The 15,161-nt window shown below is 34.7% G+C and overlaps 2 protein-coding genes across 5 annotated transcripts; both read right to left on the minus strand.

Annotated features, from left to right (window-relative positions):
• Positions 1–5,785: 5,785 nt before the first annotated feature.
• On the minus strand, positions 5,786–10,136 carry LOC145626760 (B3 domain-containing protein REM16-like). 4 transcript variants are annotated; one of them, XM_081679235.1, is made up of 9 exons: positions 9,775–10,136; positions 9,534–9,669; positions 8,034–8,592; positions 7,813–7,941; positions 7,284–7,415; positions 7,017–7,202; positions 6,656–6,816; positions 6,098–6,370; positions 5,786–6,013 (listed from the first exon to the last, which is right to left on the minus strand). In XM_081679235.1, exons 2-9 carry the CDS (start codon positions 9,648–9,650, stop codon positions 5,996–5,998), a joined length of 1,575 nt encoding a protein of 524 aa, XP_081535361.1. In that variant the 5' UTR covers positions 9,651–9,669; positions 9,775–10,136; the 3' UTR covers positions 5,786–5,995. The 4 variants fall into 4 exon arrangements, with proteins under 4 accessions (XP_081535361.1, XP_081535360.1, XP_081535359.1 ...); XM_081679234.1 differs by having other exon boundaries at positions 5,786–6,370; positions 6,656–6,813; positions 9,775–10,135; XM_081679233.1 differs by having other exon boundaries at positions 5,786–6,370; positions 7,284–7,412; positions 9,775–10,134.
• Positions 10,137–10,793: 657 nt separating this feature from the next.
• LOC145626762 (uncharacterized) lies at positions 10,794–13,929 on the minus strand. The gene is made up of 8 exons (XM_081679236.1): positions 13,660–13,929; positions 13,422–13,550; positions 13,215–13,325; positions 12,999–13,127; positions 12,784–12,912; positions 12,503–12,691; positions 11,323–11,486; positions 10,794–11,229 (listed from the first exon to the last, which is right to left on the minus strand). The coding sequence occupies exons 4-8, from the start codon at positions 13,069–13,071 to the stop codon at positions 10,945–10,947; spliced, it is 840 nt and encodes a 279-aa protein (XP_081535362.1). The 5' UTR covers positions 13,072–13,127; positions 13,215–13,325; positions 13,422–13,550; positions 13,660–13,929; the 3' UTR covers positions 10,794–10,944.
• Positions 13,930–15,161: the final 1,232 nt, after the last annotated feature.

Consider the following 15,161-nt stretch of genomic DNA (forward strand, 5'->3'; position numbering starts at 1 on the left):
TGACATAGTGTCTATGAATCATTTGTTACTCTTTCTTATAGCTGGGCATCGTGCCATGTCAAAAGGTGGCTCGTGTCATGTCATGTCGTGTCAGGCCTGGGTGATGGCGGGCTGTGTCGTGCTGGGCCACCAAATGGCACACCCCATCCCACGGCACGACATAGCTTACGTGCCTAGCGGGTCGTGCCGAGTCGTGGACCAGCCCATTATTTTTTTTTATTTTTAATTAATTAATTTTAATATTTATATTAATTTATTTTTATTATTTATAGTACTTCATATTATTATGACTTTTTTTTATTATTTTTATTTTTATTATTTATAGTTTATTATTATTATGGGTCGGGTTGGCAGGCAGTGCTGGCGGGCCAAAAATTCGTGCTGCTCACGGGCTCGTGCCGAATTTTTATTTTTTTTGTTCACGGCACGACCCACCCCTCGTTCCTCGTGTCGTGCCGTGTCGGGCGGGTCGTGCCGAGTCGTGGACCAGCCCATTATTTTTTTTATTTTTAATTAATTAATTTTAATATTTATATTAATTTATTTTTATTATTTATAGTACTTCATATTATTATGACTTTTTTTTATTATTTATAGTTTATTATTATTATGGGTCGGGTTGGCAGGCAGTGCTGGCGGGCCAAAAATTCGTGCTGCTCGCGGGCTTGTGCCGAATTTTTATTTTTTTTGTTCACGGCACGACCCACCCCTCGTTCCTCGTGTCGGGCCGCTACTAAGGATGGCAGTGGATCTGGATCCGACCCAGATCCGTGGATCCAAATCCATTTTTCACGGATCCGAGTCCTCAAATTTTGAACCCGACGGGTCCGGGTCGGATCCGGGTCCTGTTGGAAAAAACGAATCTGGGTCTGGGTCTAACTCCCAGACCTGGACCCGAATCCGTTTTATAAATTTATTTTGTGTAAAAAAAATAAAATTTCTAATACAAGACTCACAACTTTCGGCCCATATCAGAAACAAAATTCTAAACAATTTACAAACCCTAACTTTCTCTCTCTAGTTTCCAATCTCCACTACTCAGTGGCCCGCTATCGTACCGCGCCCTTGCGCCCGCAGGCCGGCCCGACCCATGCCCAACTTACTAGTCTTTCTCTTGTCATTTCGGCCTACAATAATTTTATGTTGCTTTCACTATGACTTTTTGAAAACTCCACCCACTTTATGCCGCTTTTACTTTATCTTTTGAACTATTTGTAGTATAAAATCAAATGTAGATGATGACTTTCTTTGTTTCACTGTATTTGGCACATTTGTTAATGTATAATTTTAAGGAAAATGATAAACATAACCCTTAGGGCTATGTATAAGGAGCTAACACCTCACTTATACAATTCTTTGTGTAAAAAAAAAAACTTATACAATTCCCCCCCAAAAAAAAAAAAAAACGGAGTACTATTTTTTTTGGTGTTTTAGAGAGCCACAAGGGCAGGTGATGAGTTTCGATCTCAGTTTCACCTGGAATCGGGAGGGGAGCTCTAACCACTTGATCTATCCCCCACACTAAAAAAAAAAAATACGGAGTACTATAATGTTATGATTGTTCACATTTATCATGTAATTATTGTTTTATCATTAAATATACAAATGTAAATATTAATACTACATACTGGTACAATTTATTTATTTATTTATTTTTTTTAACCATGAATGCTTTAATCAATAACAACCAATGAACCAACTCATGGTTGAATTAGTTGATAAATTAGTTATTCTACCCAACAAATACACAACCTATGTGACACTTTTAAAAATGGAGGGAGTATTAAACAAATTTTTCTTCCTATGGGATCGACTAGTTATTGTAGTATTTATTGATAACAAATTACCTAGCACAACGGTTTGAAAACAACACCCTCAATATAATGTTGTAGGTCGTTTTGACTTTTGAATTATGGTTTCCTGTTTGTGCCTATTCCAAATCCGTTTTTCGGGGTAGCATAAAACTTTGTTAGATCATTAACCTAGTCTTATTATTCCACAAGTCCTTGTGAGGTTGCTCCGTATATATTGATGGATAAATTATCAATATGAGACACCCTTAACGGGTTTTCAAAAAAAAAAAAAAAAAGTCTAATTATTCCACAATAAGGTAAAATGAGATTAAATTTAAACTAATCTAAAATAACATAAGAGAACATGACCTAAAAAGCAAGGGATCTAAAGCATGAAATGGTATAACTTGGTCTTTTCATAATCCAGTAGTATTGAAACTGTGATCACATGGCAGTGCAATTTTAAAAGATTTAGTTACTGCCATTACGATTTGCTTGGTGTCCTACTTTAAGTAGAATAATCATGCTCATTGCAAAAGACAATTACAATTCTCATGCTCTGTCTTATATGCTTTTTCTTCCTTTATATTTTTCAGTGATGTGATTATGATTAACTTTATACTTCATAACTAATATCCTATTCTAGCTATTTTGACCTTGACCGATTTTTTTTATACTCATTTCATGATCACAGTGTCGTAAATTTACTTGATTAAGAGGCTTTGATCCACAACTTATTTTGACCTATCCTTTTTTTTTTGGGTTAATTTTTTTTCCTTACTTTTTTTTTGGTTAAGTTAATGAATGCTTAATTAGCAATTTTTGTGTGTGGCCAGCTAATATACAAGTAACCCTTAACTAATCGAGTAACCACTGACCAACTGAGTAACCCCTGATTCACCAAATAACCCCCTACTAAGTAACCCCTTTTCTTCATCTTCTTCTTTTTCAATGGATCTCATTCGAAGCTACTTCAATGACGGCGAAAAAGGCGCCGAAAAACCCCAACACCATACGTCCATACCAACCTAGAAACCCACCAAACAAACCCAGAAGTCCAACAATCAATGTAAGTTTTAATACATACTTTTGTTGTAGAATAGCTTGAAAATTTTGCCGAAAATTGCACTTAAAAACTCCAAAAATCAATTTTGCGGTTTACAAATTACTTGTTTTTTGTGTAATTTCTTGCACGAATTTGTTTGTATGTTGTAATTCATGAAAGGTAGGAGAGAGAAATCATCCTCATGCCACATAGGAGAGAGAATATAGTGAGTAGTGAGAAGTGGGGAAAAAAAAATTGTGGTTGGTCAAACGGTGTGGCCAACCACATATGAAAGTTTGTCATAGTTAATTATGATAAACAAATTTTGATTTGTTCTCAAGAAGTCAAATTTGTAAAATTACAGGCAAAACCACTATTTCAAGTAGCGTATTTGTCGATAAAAAGTTATAAATAATGATTTGTTTACTACTTTGTCATTTGAGAAACATAGAAACATAGTTTGTTCCTATTTTAAGAAACTTTGGAATTTCTTGTTAATTAGACTCATTTATATTGAGATATAAACTACATTCTCCATTTCTCAATTGATGAATTCTTGAGAGTTGGTACACGAACCAATAAAAAGGAGGGAGAGTGAAGATTTTACATAATTGCACACGCGTTAACTTTTAACCATAGCATGTAAAGTAAAAGGTGGAGTTGATCCGATCCTTACTTAAGTCAAGGGCAACATAATGATTTCACATACTCCTAGGAGTGAACATGGTCTGGTTTGGTGCGGTTTGAGTCTAAACCAAACCAAACCGCAAAATACGGTTTGGTCAATTTTCCAAACCAAACCAAACCATATTAGTATTGAAACCAAACCAAACCATACCATAATAATGCGGTTTGGTGCGGTTTGGTTTGCGGTTTATGATGAGACGACATTTTTTCCTAAAAATTGTCTAATATTAATAAATTTATAATAAAGTTCAAATAATTAGGCCAAAGGGATTAAATTATACTACAAAGTTTTAATCAAAATAACAACCAACTAATCAAGTGCTAAGTGCTAACACAATAACACATAATAAAAATAATACATAATATATAATAACTATTTGAGAATGAGTATAGAGTATAGTAGTATACTGACCGTATAGTCTTCTAATAATTTTTTTTTTTAATAATATATAATAACTATTTTAATTTATTTAGAAATTATATAAATATTAAAATGCGATTTACTGGTTTACGGTTTGGTTTGGTTTATAATTTTTGAAAAACCAAACCAAACCGCAAACCGTACTTCCCAAAAAGTCGAAACCAAACCGTATTTTTCTAAACCGTAAACCAAATCAAACCGCTAAAATGCGGTTTGGTCTGGTTTGGTTACGGTCCAGACCAAACTGTGTACAGCCCTACATACTCCATATAGAATTTTACTATTTTTTTTTTTTTACTAATTAGAAAAAAGATGCATCGATTAAAAACCTAAAAAGAGAGAGATGCATCAGTTGAGAAACGGAAGAAGAAATATAAGTCAGGCGAAAATTTAGCCTAAATTTTAATTAATTTTAATGTTAGTCAAACGAACGTATTATGTCTTGCACAATTGTTATATGTGATCTATTGTACCGTGTGACCGGAGTCACTTGAGTTTCTTGCTCAGGGGTTACTTGAGTTTTCCAGGTTACTTGAGTTTCTCGGTCAGGCGTTAATTGAGTTTTTCGGGGTTACTTGAGTTTCTCGGTCAGGGGTTACTCGAATTTCCGGGGTTACTTGAGTTTCTCGATCAGGGGTTACTTGAGTTTTTTGATTAAGGGTTACTCGAGTTGCCGGAATTATTCGAGTCACAATTTTTTGTATGCGGCCTGATCGAGAAACTCGAGTAATCCCTGACTGAGTTACCCTTAACCGAGTGAACCCCTCGAGTAACCCCTGTCCGAACCCCTCAAGTAACTATGACTGAGTAATTCAAGTAATCCCTGACCGAGTAACTCAATTAACCCCTGACCGAAAAACTCAAGTAACCCCTGACTAAAAACTCAGGTAACCCCTAGCAAAAAAACTCAGGTATCTACTACCGCATGGTGTGGCCTGCTGCACCAAAAAGTTGTTGTATGTTTTGTGGATTCAAATTTTTTTAACTAATTAGAATGTATATTGTGAAAAAAATCAAATGTATGTTACCCAGAGGTGGCCCAAGTTATTCCACATGAAAGTTTGTTTATCAAAAGGTCGAATTGGCATATTTAGGACAAAAATGGATAAAACCGCTAACATCATTAGTATAACAAGAGTTGAACTCAAGACCAACAAGTCTTAAGTTAAGAGTCTTACCATCTTAGTCATTTATTAAATGTGTTTTTTTATCCAACAAAATTATAGTTAACTTACATAAGTTAATTTGTGTGTTTTATTATACTATTTGTTTCCATTATGTAATGATTGAGTTTGACAAATAAAAAATGTTTATAGCAAGACTTAAACTTGAAACCAACAAGTCTTATTATTTAAACAGTCGAATTTGATTAGCAAATTAAACATGTAAAAACTAGCAACCCGGGACATCGCCCGGGCCACACACTAGTTTATTTATTTATTTACAAGCTTGCCATTTGATAAATAATGCATGTTTATCATGTTAACTTACTTGGATTTCTCCGATTGCTATTAATTGATTCAAAATATTTTTTTTCGGTGATTTACTTGTAACATACAATATGTTTATCATGTTGAGAAAATGGAGCAAGCAGATAAAAAACAAAGGGAATATACAATTACTAGTTACTACAATGATACTCCATATGAAAAGATGTTGATGCTTTAGACTTAAATTTTTCAACAAATTTTAATGGAAATACTCTAATAAAGTATCTCCCAAAGTTTGTTGCACAACTTCTCCATTGAAAAAAGCTATAGCAGCCATTTCATCACTCATGATGGTTGTTACTTTGTTAGTACTTTCAAACATTACTAGATTTAAGACACCAATTACCAATACAATCAATATGAAATTCTCAATCCATACCTCCTTGGTATGGGTTCCCGATCCGTTTCAATCAACTGATTTGAACCAAAAGCCCCCTCAATGTCACTTGACCAATGCTACATGATTAATGTCAATTATATTGAAAAAGCCAGTAAATATTTGACTCCAACATTCATAATTGCCTTATCTTTTACGAAGTAGTTCGAAAAGGTACATGTATCATATCATATCAAATGCCTGCAAATCCATTACAGTGCAGTTAAAGATCAAGAAGCTAATGTAGCCTATAGAAGATCTTCATGTCAAAATGGAAGAACTCACTTGGAGGGGAGGGAGGATCTTCGGGATCACTCTGAATATTTCAACGTCAAAGACAGTTGCATCATCCTTCGGGTTAGCAAGCTTGAAGAGTAGGACGTCAAATTCTTCCAAGGAATTCTCGAAGGCAAATTTTTTCCACCCACCTGAGAGTCCTCCCACACATCTTTTCCCATTATAATAAAACTTGGCGTGCCATATATTATTCTCCACTCGGAGAATGATGTCCTGGTTTTGGAGAGCAAGGTGCTTGTTCATCCAGTCTGCAGGAATGCTCTGGCAAAGAGAAAAGCACAAAAGAAATTTTCACTGCTATGATGTTAATATTCATTACTCCCTTTGTTACTAAATAGCGGTTGTTTTCATGATTGAACTATGGTTGTAGGTTTATAACAAGATATATTATGAATGTAAGTTTATACGTAGTATATGAAATACAGCAACATAATTTTATCAATACTCTCAAAGTTGAAGCTAGATACACTGCAGCAAAGCTTATATGGAGTTGTAATGGAAGGATTTATATGAACAGAATTGATAGATTTGGTAAGGAATCAATACCAAGTAAAACCTCCTGTAAACACTACTAGGTCGCATCACTACAGTGAAACTTTTTTCAGTTTGTTCTTGGTTAGCCCTTAGCAAAGCATCTGCTTTCTCCATCTCAGTCACCGCCCTTCTATTGGACACATACTCGGGGCATTCCTTTTCAGATGAAACTACTTCAGGGCAAAAAAAGCAGGTTAAGCCTACAACTATGTATCAACATTAGAAATTTCTTTTTTCTAGTGTCTAATAATCAAGACACAAATTTTTCACCAAAAATCGAGATCAACATTTACATGTATATGTTTTACCTGTTACCATAATTTTTATTGAAGTAACATTGAGGTGACATAAGTTCATTAGATAAGAGATTTACCACTTCTGGACACCTGTTTCATTGACGACATAGGAACTGCCTGTTTCTTTGGTCTGCCTCTTTTCCTTCTATGACTGTGAGAAGCATCCGCCGTCGGAGAACATTCTTCAAAATTTAGAACTATTGGCTTGCTACCCAAAAATTGACTTATTTTTTCTGATGTACCATTTTCACTTGGCTCCTTTCCTGCCAAATTTCGGCATAGTCAATAGTGATGTAGTAACTTTCTAATATTTATACTGTATAATAATACATCACGATGCTTACCAGATATTGTTTTAGATTTGTGGTGATTATTAATCTCTAAGGAACCTTCTCTATACTCAGGGGTGCTCCAGTCTCTCCCTGAATTTGTACCTGGTTCTTGGGCAGCGTCATTTCCGCTAGGATTCTTGTCTGCTAAAAATATACAAAAAAAAAAAAAGGATAAATTCATAACTTCTTATCTATGATACACAGACACAAGTAAGTTTAATATACCCCTAGTTAAAAATTATGGGCCCAAAGATCATAAGCAATTAAGCATAGTTCTGATAATAGAATACTTCTAATAAAAATTATTAATTGCGACATAATATAGATTTAATTATACCTACTTCTGGTTAAAATTCTTATCTCAAGTCCAATTTTGAATACAAATAAAATGTATAAGGATTCCACTCCCACATTGGTTGTTGGAGTGCTGAGGGTCTAACACAGGTATTCAAGATAAATAAGAGCCGAGTAGCATAACTTCACATTATTACACAAAATAGCTACTCATTTCAGGGCAATATGATGTAACTATAACACGTACCAAATTGGTCCTTCAACTTGTTAGAATGATCTTTCCTGGGGGAACTTTCTCCGTTTTCAGGGGTGTTCAGGTCTTGTAGTGAAACCTGACTCACTACATGGGTAGCTTCATTTATGCCGGGCTTTTCCTCTACAAAACGATGTACACAAGGATATTCAACACTCCTTATTTCATGTTAAGTAGAAAATTCTTTCAAGAAACACAAAATATAAGGTGCTTACTAGGTTGGGCCTTTGATTTACTCAAAGAATTGCATGGTTCTTTCATCTTTCTTGGCATGCCTCTGCCATTTTTCTTTATAGCCATATTTAACATCTGATTCCTAGGATTTTGAGTGTTCTCCTCTCGTCCCAAACAGTTTACCTCCCCATCAACATTATTCTTAGACTTCTTAGATACAACATATGCAGAATCATCATCTATATCGTCATCAATTACATTGGTGTTTGAACCTTCTCTCACAATTCTCTTCTTATGATTTTCATTTACTGGCTTGGTGTGGCTGCATTTCTTCATAAAATAGGATGCTTCCTCTTCACACAAACTCTCTTGGTCAAAAATTAAGACCTCAAAACTTGAGTTACGCTTATATTTAAACATCAAGAGACAATTTTCTCTTAGCTTGTAAGTTTTCACAAAGTCCTTCCACTCATTCCCGACAAGCAGCACATTATCAGTTGTCTGAATATCCACTTGCCATACATTACCACTGGGGCCTTTGAGAGACAATTTTTCTGGTAAATGGGTTTTCATATGCATAGCAAATTTCTCAGGCAATACCTGTTTGTTCATGATCAAGTTCAAATTACACAGGAAATTGTATCAACAAGGCCATCTTCTATACAAATAAAAAGTATAATAATCGCTGTTCATTAAAGATGGCCAAGTTTGGAATTATGAATCATAAGCAGGTACCACAAACTTTCATAAAACATAACAAACAGGCCGAAAGGTGTACTCAATACATAGTAAATTCTTCAAGCATACACTGAAATTTTAACCCGAGCACGGCCACTCAATTGGTGTAACCGTATACGATCAACAAATTCCCATCATGCTATAGACTAAATAACTCACTCCATGTACACAGATTCTATTAAACAAAATTCAAGCTGTACGTAGTTAGGCTTTGTTTCACCTTTCAGCATTCTTTGTATGTCCTTCCCAAATCACCTTAATACCTATGCAAACTTCACTAAGGGCATTTATACGATAGGTCACCGTTTGAATCACCCCAGCCCGGCCCCTTCCCTATTCATCTATTGTAATTTGTAATGCTCTAGTGATTCATTCGGAAAATAAAAATACTTATCCACCTATCACTCCTACTCACAATTGAGTCCATAGCATATACAAGCTCATTTACTTTATTACCCTAACAACAATCACTAACACATTACATTCAGTATACCAATTTAAGACAGTCTTTCCCACTGAAATCAAATCAAATGCAAAAATGCATGTTTTCAAGAGCAAATCACTATAATTCACAAACACCTCAAAAGTCAAAACCTAGCATGTTGCATAAATAAAGGCATATCAACAAACATTTTTGCACATTAAATGGCTAAAATTTTCGGCACAATTTAAGATATGGGATTCTGGATTTTATAATACTTGTATTAATTAAAGGTAGTTAACATGAAATTGACAGCAAAATTAAGAAAAATAAAAAATAATAACAAAAATAAATAAAAATTAAAAAATTGAAGAAAACTAACAAGATGATCATGGAAGTTTTGGGGTAGAATTTGATAAAAATGCATGGAATTGAAATGTTTCCAATACATCTCTTCTTCCCATGTCCTACAATTCTCACAATCTGATTTCTCCTCCATTGTTGCTCAAATTAATCACCTAAAAAAAACAAAAATCAAACATAAAAATAATTAAACACCCAAAAAACAAAAAATAATTTAAAACAAAAAAACAATCTGGAGAAAAAGAAAAGATTTTACTCACAATTGATAACCCAGAAGCTAGATTGAAGAAAAACACACTTTTTCAGAAACTTTGAAGTGTTTATACCTCGAGATTAGTGATTTGTGACAAAGATTATTATAGGCTATGAAATTTACCAATGGGATGTTTAATAGCTAATGTGTTTTTGCATGATACAGTAGAAATGCAATTTATTTTAAAGACAAAATCTTTGGAATTTGACATATTCTTTACCTTCCCTAGATAATAGAACTATATTAATTGACAAATTGTAACAGCTTATTGGCTTCATATGGTGGTCCGTAATTCCGTATCATGCACGAGAAAAATACATGTATATGTATCATGTATGTATACACATTCAAGACTCTCGATAATTTTAGTCAAGGTCACGGCACTTAGGCTTGGCACGAGACATAACCCAGTTCGGCTCACAACCATCCTTAATCGATATAAAACTTGTGATTTATGCAAATTACGAATCTATTAAAACATACCAAGTAAAAAATGAAGTATTCTTATAAACCACTGTGTGTGTATAAATCTAGTAAATTTACCAACACATATACGTAGTGTAATTTTAATAAAAATTTCTACAATACGTTTTCAACCTTGTGCCAAAATCAAAATGAAAAGCTCATGGGTACGTGCTGCATAGAAGGAGCAATTAGATTTCAAAGTATTAAATCAAAAGGAAAGTTTGATTAACAGTATATGCTTTGATGTTACACCAAATCACCAATGAATAACAAGAGTCAACAATGAGTTTCCATTGTCCTTCATAGTGTAGCATTTTACAATCTTAAAAACTCTCAACCAAAGAAACTAGAATATGCGAGACAAGAATTACAAAAGCATTAGCTTAGCTGCTAGCGCGAGATGACTACTGCAGATCACTAGCAACGTTTCAACAATCAGTAACATTGTTCCAGAAACATATCCAGTAAACAAAGTTTAAAACAGAAGTAAAAAAAAAATACTTCAGACAAAATTGCCACATCTAAGGAAGCTGATGCAATTTTAATACCATATCATACATACACCAGGACACCAGGTATTTTTTAAAGGTTAAGTCTGTTAAGAGTTATATTTACAATAAGTCTGATGGCTGTTAGTATATCAAAACACAGCCAAAGATTAGGCAAACAAAGTCTAATTTCTTAGCTAGACCACTAAAAGCCTTCTAATAGTCTAAGACATTACAGGAAGAGGAGGAGTGGTTTTCTCGATGACTCTGAATATGTCAACATCCATCACAGCACTTGCCTTGTCTTTCTGATTAGCCAGTTTAAAGACTAACACATCAGACTCCTCCAAGGAATTGTCAAGGGCAAATTTCTTCCATCCAGTAGAGATACTTGCATCTTTCTTGCCGTAAGTAATTAGAGAAGTATGCCATACTTTCTTGCCCACACGAAGAATTACTTCTTGGTTTCGGCAGGGGAGATGCTGTTGCATCCACTTTGCAGGAATGTCCTGCAAAAAACAAGAACAGTAAAAAAACATTTACGAAATATACTGGAAAGTGGAAACACCAAAACAAGAAAAAGTGTTTCCGAATATAATTACCAAGAAAAATTTCCTGTAAACACTAGTAGGCTGCATTACTGCAATGAAGCTATCTTCAGTTTGTTTCGGATTAGCCCTTAGCAAAGCATCCTCTTTCTCCACTTCAGTAACTAGCCTTCTGTTTGACATGTACTCCTTCACCACAGATTTCCTTTCTTCCGGAACTATTTTGAGCAAAAATTTAAAAATAAGTATAATCCTGAAATTACTGATATTTACTGAAAATCACAACCCAGTTCCAGAATATTAAGTATAATCCTGTAACGGATCCACCCTTCTTTTTTTGGTTTAAGGGAAAAATAATACTTAGTATTAATTAACTGCTAAAGTCGTACTTGAAGTATCAAAAGATAGTCATTAGGATAGAATATTAGAGTTATTACAGTCAAGCACAAACTTGTTTGAAATAGCAGCTAGGACTAGGAGACTAGATATTTTACAACAATTATTGATAAATGGGTTAGTTCCTAAGGAGAAAGCAATATAAGACATTGGAAGTTCTTCTAGCTAGCTTAGCAGACGATCCACTAAATCCACCGTGGGATGGCTGACACACAGTATTCTTTGAGTGCTTCCAATTCTAGCCTCGTATGCTTTTGCCTGAAAAGAATATACACATTGAACTATTGATCAGCAATCTTTAAGTTCCTTGTTACTCCTAGGACAGTAGTCCTAGAATCTGATAAGAATGTGAAGTCCTGCCCACCATTGCGATGCAGGTAGCTATAAGCTCACCCAGACTAGGGAAATATGAGGATTGCTATAAGCTCAGCCTCATGACAAGGACTTTGATCCATTGAAAATGTCGAAGGAGGGTAACGATGTAGGAAGAAGCATCAGTAAAGATGAGATAAGTCGGAGGATTGAGGAAAGGAGGGTGGGGGGAGTGATGGTTAGAGCAGAGAAGTCCAAGGTTTTATTTACTCTTTTTACAGCTAAATAAAGATAAAAAGTTGAAAACCCATATAAACTCTTTCCACACTTAACAATCAAATGAACCCCATTTAATATCATTTTGTTCACAAAATATATTATGATCACCACTTCACCAGTATCATATATCAAGACCGACTTTGCATCAGTAACAAGACACAGTGTTTTCACCCTATTGTAATAAATGAAAAGACAAAAAAAAGCAACCCATCAACCAGGCAACCAAACTACAAGAATAGAGGATTACCGCTTTTGAATACCAGCTTTTTAGATGAATTAGGAGGCTCTTGCTTTTTCAGTCTGCGCCTTTTTCCACTAGACTTGCGAGAACGATCTTCTTCTGAGGAAGTTTCCTTATAATTAGGTCTAATCACCTCCCGCCCAGAAATCTGACTCCGTTCCTTAATAATTCCTCTTCTTCTACTTGTTTCTTTTTCTGCCAGATCATGCATACAGCCAATAGTAAGCTAATAGCTTTCTGAATATTTTCATAAAACATCTTGGTGTTTCAAGAAGAAAGTAGCTTACCTGCTTCACCCTTGAATCCGTTAGAACAACCTGTAACTGGGAAATTTTTGCCATTTTCTGGGGTGATCATCTCCTTCTCTAGTATCTGAGTTGGTTCCTTAGGAGTTCCATTACTACTAGGCCTCTTTTCTGCCACAATATGTAGACAAAGACATCACCTTTATCATATATTCATAAATCAACTCCTCAAAGACAATCTGCAAAACTAAACTGACCAGATTGGGGCTTCAGTTTAGGAGCATGGTCCACAACCAACTCCCTTTCTTCATTTTCAGTGGTTATGTCCATCTCAGAATTCAGTATCGGTTCATTTTCAACATGATTTCCACTTGGCTGCTCTTCTGCTATAGTATGCACAAGCACAACTGTCAGAAATTCTTAAAATTCCAGAATTCACACAAATCACTTTTACCATTTCATAAGTAAGGTACCAGGTTGGCCCTTCAATTTCTTAGAACGTTCTGCAGTTGGAGAATTTTCACCATTTTCCGGGGCGATCAACTCCCTCCTTGAAATCTGATTATTTTTGTTCAAGCTCTTTTCTGCCAAATTAAGTACACAATATCAACATATGTATGCAATTTTTTAAAAAATTCAGCTTCTAATTTCACAAAAACACTTTAAATAACAATGCTTACTAGAATGGGACTCTAGCTTCTCAGAATCAACTTTCTCAGGGGAAATTTCTCCATTTTCAGCTGTGATCACATCTCTCTGTGATGTTTCACTCAGTTCCTTGTCTGTTTCATTTCTGAAAGACTTTTTTCCTACCAAATCATAAAGAAGTATATTAACAAGCTCTTGCACTTAAAGTAGGTTTTCATTTCAAGATTACAAGTATTAAGAGAAAGTTTTTTAGAAAGTTAGGATCCTTACCAGATTGAGCTTTTCGTTTGATTGGCAATCGGCATGGCAGTATCCTTCTTGTTCCTTCTCTAGCTTTTGCAGCTGCATTCAGCACACGTTTTCTCGGAGCTTGAGTGTCCACCTTTCCTCCGGAGGAAACCACTGCTTCATCATCTTTCTTGGACTTCTTTGATGCAACAAAAGCAGAATCTTCTTCACCACCATCCTCAATAGTTTCAGTGTTGGATGCCTCTCTTGCAGTCCTTTTTTTTCCTTCATGCTCAGACTTAGTATGCTTACATTTCTTAACAAAGTAGGTTGACTCCTTCTCACAAGAACTCCCTTGATCAAAGATTAACACCTCAAAACTCGAGTTTCTCTTAAATTTGAACATCAAGACACAGTTTTCATTCAATTCATTGACTTTCACAAAGTCTTTCCATCCATTTCCAACAAACAGAAGATCATCGGATTTAAGCAGCTCTATGTCCCACACACCCCCACTCGGGCTTTTAAGAAATACTTTATCTGGCAACTGAGATTTCATGTGTGCAGTGAATTTCTCAGGCAGTACCTGATTGTTCAAACTCAAATTAAGATTGATACATAGTAAAAAGGAAACACTTAAAGAGGCTCGAGAATTCAAGATTTTGCAAAGGTACAAGTAAATGTACCACACACACACATCATACAATAACAATGAAAGTATGAAACTAGGCTATAAGGCATGACAAAGTACTATACATATGTTTTTCAGTTAAGCAAATATAAGATATAACCCTCGAAAACATAGCACAAGGCACAAGCACACCATCATACCCACATCACACTATCACAGTAACAATTTTAAATAGGCTAAGAGTATTACAAACTACTTATTTTTCAATTATGTACTAATATTAACTACATATATTCCTCAAGAAAACATAACACAACCATCATACCTATCTCATAAAAAGTCTCTATCCAAGTTATTTTACAACCACGAGAATCGATCTGATCATCAAATCTCAAAACTTTCTCATGAAAGTAAGCTGCACCAAGCAATGTCATACATGCCCATCATTGCATTTGAAATAACCCATTAGTTCTACCCATATTTATCTTTATCTCTATTACTCTAACTGACAATTCTTTACAGTAGTATGATTAGTTATACTACGTAAGTAGTTCCAAGGTAGTACCACATTACAAACTAACTACAAAAATAATGTGCCTTAATTCGTAAAATCAAAAGTGAAATAGTCTACTATTTCAAAACACAAGAACAAAAACAACAAATTGTTTATACCAGAGAAATAGTTCGATTTTTGTTAAGAGATCTTACTTTTTTAAAATACCACAATAATCATTTAACATGATTAAAATTGCATGATCCTACATTTAATAATTCTCTAACCTCAAGAAATTGGGATAAATCACCACACTTTGTATTAAAGTCACATTAACAAACATTATTTCAGATTCTAGAAACAAGAAAAAAAAATATATATCTGTCCGGGTAACACTAGATCGAATTACACTATCAACGT

The sequence above is a fragment of the Chenopodium album genome, chromosome 4 (assembly GCF_948465745.1).
Source record: "Chenopodium album chromosome 4, dcCheAlbu1.1, whole genome shotgun sequence".
Classification (NCBI taxonomy): Eukaryota; Viridiplantae; Streptophyta; class Magnoliopsida; order Caryophyllales; family Amaranthaceae; genus Chenopodium; species Chenopodium album.

Bases quoted from the DNA above. Each gene is read 5' to 3' on its own strand.
- LOC145626762 (XM_081679236.1), bottom strand. From the start codon at position 13,071: ATGGACATAACCACTGAAAATGAAGAAAGGGAGTTGGTTGTGGACCAT. The intron at 12,913-12,998 runs GTCAGTTTAGTT...ATATTGTGGCAG, and splicing joins TAAACTGAAGCCCCAATCTG to AAAAGAGGCCTAGTAGTAAT. The intron at 12,692-12,783 runs GTAAGCTACTTT...ATGATCTGGCAG, and splicing joins CGGATTCAAGGGTGAAGCAG to AAAAAGAAACAAGTAGAAGA.
- LOC145626760 (XM_081679232.1), bottom strand. From the start codon at position 9,650: ATGGAGGAGAAATCAGATTGTGAGAATTGTAGGACATGGGAAGAAGAG. The intron at 7,416-7,812 runs GTACGTGTTATA...GTATATTTTTAG, and splicing joins CAAGTTGAAGGACCAATTTG to CAGACAAGAATCCTAGCGGA. The intron at 6,371-6,655 runs GTATTGATTCCT...TCTCTTTGCCAG, and splicing joins TTTACAGGAGGTTTTACTTG to AGCATTCCTGCAGACTGGAT.